This window comes from Malus domestica, chromosome 09, assembly GCF_042453785.1.
Source record: "Malus domestica chromosome 09, GDT2T_hap1".
In the NCBI taxonomy this organism is placed as follows: Eukaryota; Viridiplantae; Streptophyta; class Magnoliopsida; order Rosales; family Rosaceae; genus Malus; species Malus domestica.
Genome location: NC_091669.1, coordinates 20735838 through 20745046, shown reverse-complemented (window position 1 = coordinate 20745046; position 9209 = coordinate 20735838). Strand labels below are relative to the sequence as shown.

Genomic DNA, 9209 nt, shown 5'->3' with positions numbered 1-9209 from the left:
CAAGCCATCATGCACCTAGTTATTCTAGGGCAGCCAAGCTCATCCACGTCTGGATATTCGGAGTGTTGAGTTTATCCTCCCTCCTTGGAGAGCACAGTTGGTCCCTTGGGGGGTGTAATTTTCTTTTGAAGTGCAGAAAGAAATAAGTTGTTGTAGACATATATTAAAGCCAAATTACAAATTACTTTTGAAATCTTTATTGAAAAATAAAATGAGCAAATAACTTGGTTGCAAAAACTGCATGATGATTGGATAGTCCTCGGTTTACGAGGTGGTGCCCGTTGAGATGTTCGAGTCTTGATATAGTGTGAAGTCACACATGGTATTTCCTCAAATTGTAGGCGTTCCATTGCTTCTCGATCTCTTTATCATTCATGGTAGCAATAGTATAACTGTCTTTGCCGCCGACTCTGTTGATCTTGTAAGGACCTTCCCAGATGGGGTCCATTTTTTTCGAGCCTTCTCTGCGGGCAGTGATGAAAGCTTTTCTTAGGACTAGGTCTCCGGGTTGGAACTGCCGGATCTTGGCCCTTTTGTTGTAGCTGGAAATGAGCTGCTGCTGGTAGGCTGCGATGCGGGTGATGGTTTGTTCGCGCCTTTCTTCTGCCAGATCTAAATCTGTGGCCATTTCTTTACTGTTCTGCTCAACGTTTGGCAATAGAGTGTTGATGCTTGGCACGATGATGTTAGGAGGTATGATTGCTTCCGAACCAAACGCCAAAGAGAAAGGGGTTTCACCGGTTGCTCGTCTTTTGGTGGTGCGATATGCCCATAAACATCCTGGAAGCTCATCTGGCCATTTTCCCTTTTTATCGGTGAGGGATTTCTTGAGACAGTCGAGGATCGTCTTGTTGGATGCTTCGGCCTGCCCATTGCCTTGAGGATATCTTGGTGTGGACATGTGTTGTTTGAGCCGTATTTTTGGAAGAACTTTGCCAAATCTTTTCCCACAAATTGAGGACCGTTGTCAGTGACGATGGATTGAGGGATGCCAAATCGGCAAATGATGTTCCTCCATATAAAGCGCTCTATGTCCGTCTGAGTCGTGGTTGTCATGGGTTCTGCTTCTACCCATTTGGTGAAATAGTCGGTTGCCACGATCATCATGCATCTGCCCCCCGTAGCAGGCGGCATAGGCCCTACCAGATCGATTGCCCACTGCATGAATGGCCAAGGACTCGTTTGCGGGTGTAACTCACTAGCGGGTAGTGCTGGTACTGGTTTGTAGCGTTGGCAACGGTCGCATTTTTGTACTAACTCCTTAGCATCTTGGTGCATGGTAGGCCAGTAATAGCCTGCGTTAAGAGCCTTTTGGGCTAAGGATCGACCTCCAGAGTGATTCCCACAAACGCCTTCGTGGATTGAGCTTAGAACCTTCAAGTCATCGGGAGGTGCCAGGCAGCGGAGATGTGGTCCGGTGTAGGATCTTTGGACGAGAATGCCATTCCACATATAGTAGCGTGCCGACTTAATTTGGAGCTTCCTTGACTCCAATCTTTCTGTGGGTAATGTGCCGTTGACCAAGTAGTCTATAATTGGACTTTGCCAAGTGGGAGTTACACTAACCTGTGACACTTCGGCTATCAACTTCATCTCTATGCTTGGCTTGTCTAGATATTCCACCGGAATGGAGCGTTTGAATTGGTGGTCAAGGGCGGAGCCTAAACCAGCTAGTGCATCTGCATGTGCATTGTCTGCCCGCGGAACTTGAGTGAGAGTGTAAGTCTGAAATGCTTCAAGCTGCTGGCGTACTTTCTCTAGGTATTGTGCCATCCTTGGGTGTTTTGCCGTGTATTCCCCAGTAGCCTGGCTGGTGATTAGTTGGGAATCAGAATGAATTGCGAGTTTCTTCACCGCTAAGTCTTTTGCCATTCGGAGACCCGCTAGTAGAGCCTCGTACTCTGCTTCGTTATTGGATGCTTTGAAACCTAGGGTGATCGCCTGCTCGAGCATTGAGCCATCTGGAGTAACAAGAACTACACCTGCTCCCGAGCCTTTATAGTTGGATGCACCGTCGACATGCAAGTTCCAGAAATCTTTGTTGGATGGAGTAAGTGTGGCTAAGGTACTCTCTGCTGCTTCTGGGGCGTCGTTGGGCCGCACTGTTGCGTTGCCTAGGCTAGGTGTGAATTCTGCCACGAAATCTGCCAAGGCTTGGGCCTTTATCGCTGTGCGAGGTTGGAAAACTAAACCATATTGGCCAAGTTCCAATGCCCATTTCATCACTCGTTGAGAAGCGTCCGGACCATGTAATATTGATCGTAAGGGATATTGAGTCATAACAATGACTGTATGAGCTTGAAAGTAGGGTCTGAGCTTCCGAGCCGCAACAACTAACGCCAAAATTAATTTTTCAATCTTCGGATATCTTGTTTCCGCATCGAGAAGAGCTTTAGAAGTGTAGAATACCGGCAGTTGGGCCCCCAACTCTTCTCGTATGAGAGCAGAGCTCACTGCTACCTCGGAAACTGCCAAATAAATATATAAATCCTCCGCTGCTTCCGGCTTGGATAGTAAGGGAGGTGATGTGAGATAACTCTTCAAGTCTTGGAAAGCTTTTTCGCATTCTTCATCCCATTTGTTTCTTTGTGCCCTCCTGATAGCTTTGAAAAAGGGTTTGCATCGATCGGTGGATCGTGAGAGGAAACGATTGAGGGCGGCTGCTCGTCCGGTCAAGCTTTGGATCTCCTTCAAGGTAGTTGGAGATTTCATCTCTATGATTGCTTGGATTTGCTTGGGATGTGCTTCAATTCCTCGTTGGGTTACTAAGTACCCTAGGAATCGACCTGAAGATACTCCAAACGTGCACTTGGTGGGGTTGAGCTTCATCTTGTACCTTCTAAGGATATTGAAAGCTTCTGCTAAATTGCGAATGTGATCTGATCGCTGCTTGCCCTTTACCATGATATCGTCGACATAGACCTCCATGGTTACCCCAATTTGCTTTTTGAACATCATATTTACTAGCCTTTGGTAAGTGGCTCCCGCGTTCTTGAGGCCAAAAGGCATGACCTTGTAGCAGTAAGTGCCTCGCTCTATCACAAACGCAGTTTTCTCCTTGTCGGGCTCATGCATGGCTATTTGGTTGTAGCCGGAGTATGCGTCTAAGAAACTAAGTAACTGGTTTCCAGAGGTTAAATCTACTAATAGATCAATCCGGGGGACAGGATAATGGTCTTTTGGGCATGCCTTGTTGAGGTCAGTGTAGTCTACGCAAACCCTCCATTTGCCCTTCTCCTTCTTCATGACTAGTACGACATTAGCAAGCCATGTCGAGTGTGCTACCTCTTCTATGAAACCGGCCTCCAATAGTTTGTCGATTTCTGCCTCGATGATCGCTACTCGTTCGGGAGCGAAATGTCTTCTTTTTTGAATTACCGGTTTGGCAGTTGGATAGACGTGCAGCTTGTGGCAGGCTACTTTGGGATCAATACCAGGCATGTCGGATGGTGACCATGCGAAGATATCTCGGTTTTTCCTAAGGAAAATTTTGAGTTCTTCCTTCTCGTCTGGGCTTAATCGTGAGCCAATTTTAGCCGTCTTTTCTGGCTGCTGGGGATCAAGAATGATGTCCTCGGCGTCCTCCTCGGGTTTCCATCCTATCTTGTCTGCTTGGGCGCCATCTTCTCGATCCACCTGCTGTAATTGCTATTTGGCAATTTCTTTACCCTTTTGGACTTCGGTAACCTTTACGGGGGTAAAGGTCTTCTTCTTTGTTTCTTTTAACATTTGCACAGTGCATCGTCGGGATGAAGCCTGGTCAGACTTGATCTCTCCGACTCCTCCTCCCGGGATGCGGAATCGGATTTTTTGATACTTGACGGAAGTGACAGCATCCAGCTTGATCAACCAAGGTCTCCCAAGAATCCCATGGTCGCTTACAATCGTGAATGTTTGCTTTGAGACGACTGGCGGTGTTTTTACGTCAAGTATGATATGACCGATGGCAGTTGAGGTGTGTCCGTTGAATCCAGTAAGTACCTCTGCCCGGCGTATGATTGTACTTTCCAAGCCCATCTTCTGAATGACTGAAAGTTGAAGTAGGTTGACCGCACTTCCATTGTCAACCATCATCCTGTCGACTATAGCATGGGCTAGTTGGACAGATACTACTAATGCATCGTCGTGTGGGAAGTCGACTCCTTCTGCATCCTGGTCTGTGAAGCCAATGATAGGTCCAGGTTGGGTATCGACTGCATGAACTTGTGAGATTAGTAAAGCTTGCTGGATCTTCCTCTTTTTGGAGTTATTAGTAGCCCCTAAGTGCTCGGACTCAGCGAAAATGCCATTGATTCGAATCGTCTTAGTTGGTGGCTCTTCATCTCCGTCTGCATTCCTTTTTGGCTGCTCAGCTGGCTTGTCCAAATATCTATCGACTTTGCCTTCTTTCACGAGTTTCTCTAGGTAGTTTTTCCAAGTGTAACAATCGTTGGTTGTGTGACCGGGACCTCGGTGGAATGCGCAGTACTTAGTATGGTCCAACTTGGAAGTATCTCCTTTTGACTGCCTCGGTAACTTGAACCATGGTTCATTCTTGACGTCTCGAAGGATTTGATGAATCGGAATTGAGAACTTAGAATAGTTGTTGGTCATCGGGCCTTCTTTGGTCGTGGGTCGGTCCCTGCGCTTGAACTCCTGCCTGCCCTTGTTGGGTTGTTTTTCATCCTTCTTTTGAGCAGTTGCCAACTCTTTTCGAGGTTGTTCGGGAGCCTTTTCTGCTTGTCGAGCCTCGTCCCAAAGCGCATGCTTTTCTGCCAGAGCAAAGGAATCTGCTAGAGTTAGGTCTTCTTTCATGATCATTTCTCCAAACAGTGGGTGGTCTGCTGGTAATCCTTTTTGGAAGGCTGCACTTGCTATCGAGTTGTCGCATCCGACGATCTTCGCCTTCTCTGCTTTGAATCTCTTCACGTAATCGCGAAGCGACTCTTTTGGGTTTTTCTTTACGTTGAACAGGTGATCGGACTTCTTCTTGATCGATCGATAAGATGAGTATTCTTTGGTGAAGACCAAGGAAAGATCATCAAAATTCTGGATGGATCGTGCCGGCAAGGTATGAAACCAATCTTGTGCCTCGCCTTGTAAAGTAGTGGCGAATATTTTGCACATAAGGGCGTCATTATTCCGATAAAGGACCATCGCATTTTGGTAATGCTTCAAGTGTCTTTCGGGATCCCCATCTCCTTTGAAAGATGTGAAGTGTGGCATGCTAAACTTGCGCGGAGGCTCTGCCTGCTCGATCTCATCCGCGAAAGGTGACCTGCTCATGTTGGTCATATCTCGCCTTAGTGCCTCATCAACCATTTCGTTGCGCCGAAAATCACGCATCCATTCATTGAAAAGCCTTTCTACCTCTTCTTGGATTTGCTTTTGTTGGGGTAGCGGAGCTTTTGGCTGCCCTTGGTCTTTTTCTACCGGTCTAGGCTGCTCTTCTTCTGCTCAGCTCGTCTACGCTGTGGCTGCAATGGATGAGATAGATTCCTAGCAGGCGAGGGATTTTTTTGCAGGCTCCCGGTTGAACTAGAGCCAGATTGAACGATCGTTTCCTTCCGTTTGTCAGGCTGCCTGCTCCGATGTGATGTGGAGGATACTCCTTGTGAGCCTAATCGCGAATGAATGCTTTGCCTGGAAGGTTGCCCATGTTGATTATCAAAGCGTGGCCCCAACCGTGAATGTATACTTGCTCGTGGGCCTAACCGAGAGTGCACGCTCCTCCGCGCGCTAAGACGGGAGTATACGCTATTTCGGGGGCCCAATTGAGAGTGTGCACTGTCTGAATGCTCCACTTGTGATGGGTTGAATGGCTGCTTTCCAGGACGCTGTTTAAAAGGCTCCTTGTCTACCCTTGTTCTACTCCGGGAAACTTCATCGTGAGCGCGATGCATCTCAGTGCGTTGTAAAAGTTGATTCACCAAGGTGGTTTGTTGTGCAAGGGCGCTCGTCAATTCTATGACTTGTCGGGACAAGTTTTGTTCGCCATTCGGATTGGAAGAACTTGGATGGAATGCACCTCCTTGAACAATGAAAGGGTGGTTAACTCCAAGTGCGAGATTTGAGTTGGGGAATGTCAAATCTGCAGAGAAATGTGGTGAAAACGCCTCAGCCTCGATGATTGGTCCGGATGGTTGAGATTGTCTCGGGCGGACTTGGGCAGCTTGGGAAACCATGAAAACAGGCTGGGCTGCGGGGGCAAGCTGGATCACTGGGGCAGGCTGGATCGTTGGAGCAGGCTGGGCTACAAGAGCAGGCTGGATCACGGGAGCAGGCTGCTCAATGCGCGGTGCATGTGAATGCGAGGCTTGGGCTTTGGTCCACGTAAACTTGGATGGCACGACTCGGGCCGTGGTGAAGGCTCCATGGACCTCGCCACGAGTGGCTACCGAAGTAGCCACCGTGGTGGTTCCCATGGCGGCCGTGGTGAAGGCTCCATGGACCTCGCCACGAGCGGCTACCGAAGTAGCCACCGTGGTGGTTCCCATGGCGGCCGTGGTGAAGGCACCATGGACCTCGCCGCGGGTGGCTACCGAGGTAGCCATCACGGTGGTTCCCATGGTGGAAGCTCGTGGTGATGATGCCGCTCCCCTTCTTGTCGCATTTTGCCTCATGGATCTCCGTAGTCCCATTTCTTGAATACTAGAATTTTTACTTGCGGAATTTTCTAAATTTCTAGTCATTATATTTTTCTTATACGTTTTATCAAAGAACCTTTGCAAGTAGAAAATTCTAATAATAAGAACGTATGAAAAATATTCAAATAGACTAGAAAATAAAGAAAAAACCTTTTTGTACGAGAGTCTTCTACGAGTATGGATTACAACTCTCAATGAAAGCACCAATTTGTGGATGCAAATTTTCACCTCTTCGATCTTGGACGGTTTTGCACCTACAAAACAACTAGCACCTTAGGTTAAGGCCAAAAGCCTCACGCGCCCACGATGAATGGGGGGGGGCTTTGGCCGAAGAACCTCCGATGCCAAAGTTAGAAATTTAGAGAGAAATAGTGTTTAGAGTGTTTTGGAATTTTTGCAAGAGGTTTGGAATGAATTTTTGGTGAGAATAGGAGCCTATTTATAGGATTAGGCTTCCCCATTTTTCACCAAGGAAGGGCCGGCCACACCCTTCCCTTTTCTTAGTCAATTTGTGGTTTTTTATTAGCCCCTTTATTGGCTAATAAAATAGAAATGAATGGGGTCTTAAATGATTAGCTTTATTTGAGTAATAAAGTGGAGGAAAATAAAAAAAAGGTAGGGAAAAGATGGGAGGGAATATGGCCGGTTACTATGGGATTTTTAGGTTTTATTTTAGGTTTAATTAGCCAATTAATTGGCTAATTAAATATGAAAGGAGATATTTTATTATTTATGGTATTGATTGGCTAATTTAAAAGGGAAGGAAAGGTGGAAAAGGTAGAAAAAAAGGTGATGGAATAGACTTTGAATGGGGTAGCCGGCCCTATCCCATTTTTTAGGTTTGAGTGGATGTTTCAAATTGGTAATTAAGGGATGATTTTAGGAGATATGGGAAGAATATATTATTTAGATAATTAATTAACTAAATAATATATTAGGGAAATTAAGTTTTGGAAATAATTACCTAAAATAAGATAATTTGGAATTAGTTACCTCTTCTGGAGCATTTTTGAATTGGTTGAGGATGATTACCCACTACTTGCGCGTAGGAATCCCGATATACCTCAAGGGTATTTTTGTCCTCTTTCGTTCACAAATCCACGTGTCGCCTAGTGAATATTTTTGGCTCCACAACATACTGCACTTAAACCCCATATTAAACTCTTCTCTATCAACGAAAGAAAGAAAGAAAATCGCAATGCTGCTGATTGTTGAGATGATTTTTTGTTGTTCATGGATTTTCAGTTTCATGCATGACGTTTGTACTATTGGCAGATCATTTCTATTTGTATTTAGTTTTGAAAAAGAAAATCTTGACCGAACTTAGGTCAAAGTCTTCATTCAATTTTGGACTTTCTGACTATTAGGCAATTTAGGGTTTCATATCCTCTATTCAATTTCTTGCACATCTAGTTTCTTGTTCATTCTAAGTTTTGGTTCTCTATCAATTTCAAGATTCTGTCAAATAGAAATTTTATGTTGTGTGTTTATATTGTGCACTGTTCTAAAAATTTCCACCTAAACGCTTACTCCCTAGGCTTTGAAATAAAGAAAGGGCTAGGCCTAGACCTGCTTCTCCTAGAGCGCCGAAGTGTCAGCCTAGCTAGCCCAAACCCGCCTAAGCACCCCGCCTAGGTCGCGACTCTCACTTAGACAATAAATAAATAACTTTTATTTTTCATTTTCTTATTTAATAAATTGTAAAAGACTTGTTGAATACTTAGATTAACACAAATTATATGTTTGTTCCCCATGTTTTTGTTATGTTCTAATACTTTATGATCTATATGTCTTTATATTTTGCAATTTATGTATCTCAATGCAATTATCTATTTTTTTTAATTATAAGAATGCACTTATTTATACGATATATAATGGATTTTACTTAAATCCGCCTAAACCCTGCCTAGCTGCCTATGTGCTAAACCCCAACCCACCACCCGACCAGTGCCTAGTTTTGTTTAGAACCTTGATATAGTGGCAAGGCCGCTTATAAGGACCAAAGTTGTCCCTACCTCCTTGTGAGCTCCTTTCCAAATCATTTAGACCTTGGCTTCTCCTCCTTATATGAAACGATGGTGGTCTTGAGACATTTGTAGACAGTAGATTTTAGTTGGAAGAGATGAGGTTTTGAGTTCGAAGAAGAAAGCTTTTGTTAAGCACTTTCGATAAGATTGAATGCACAATGGGCTGAATTGTCACATCCTGGCCTGGGGTCCACCACATCTCGGGCCCACTCCACCACCATAGCACGATATTGTCCTCTTTGGGCCCCGACTACGCCCTCACGGTTTTGTTTTTGGGAACTCACACGAGAACTTCCCAGTGGGTCACCCATCATGGGATTGCTCTCGCACGCTACTCGCTTAACTTCGGAGTTCCGATGGAACCCAAAGCCAGTGAGCTCCCAAAAGGCCTCATGCTAGGTAGGGATAAGAATATACATATAAGGATCACTCCCCTAAGTGGTGTGGGATCTTACATAAATAGACCTTTTATAAGTAAGTTAATAATAAGTTTTTATGTGAGGTGTTAATAAAAAAAATTAAAAATATTGGACACATTATTTAATTTTTCTTTTTC

General features: G+C 45.1%; 1 protein-coding gene across 1 annotated transcript; it reads right to left on the bottom strand.

The window, feature by feature from the left end:
- Positions 1 to 313: 313 nt before the first annotated feature.
- On the bottom strand, positions 314 to 5301 carry LOC139187823 (uncharacterized). Its single transcript, XM_070804427.1, has 4 exons — positions 3688 to 5301; positions 2410 to 3636; positions 1375 to 2316; positions 314 to 640 (listed from the first exon to the last, which is right to left on the bottom strand). Exons 1-4 carry the CDS (start codon positions 5299 to 5301, stop codon positions 314 to 316), a joined length of 4110 nt encoding a protein of 1369 aa, XP_070660528.1.
- Between the last annotated feature and the right edge of the window lie 3908 nt (positions 5302 to 9209).

Excerpts from the sequence above, each read along its gene's own strand:
- LOC139187823 (XM_070804427.1), bottom strand. The coding sequence starts at position 5,301 with ATGGTTGATGAGGCACTAAGGCGAGATATGACCAACATGAGCAGGTCA. Across the intron at positions 3,637-3,687 it reads AGACCTTTACCCCCGTAAAG|GTGGATCGAGAAGATGGCGC; the intron begins GTTACCGAAGTC and ends CAATTACAGCAG. Across the intron at positions 641-1,374 it reads CACCTCCCGATGACTTGAAG|AACAGTAAAGAAATGGCCAC; the intron begins GTTCTAAGCTCA and ends AACGTTGAGCAG.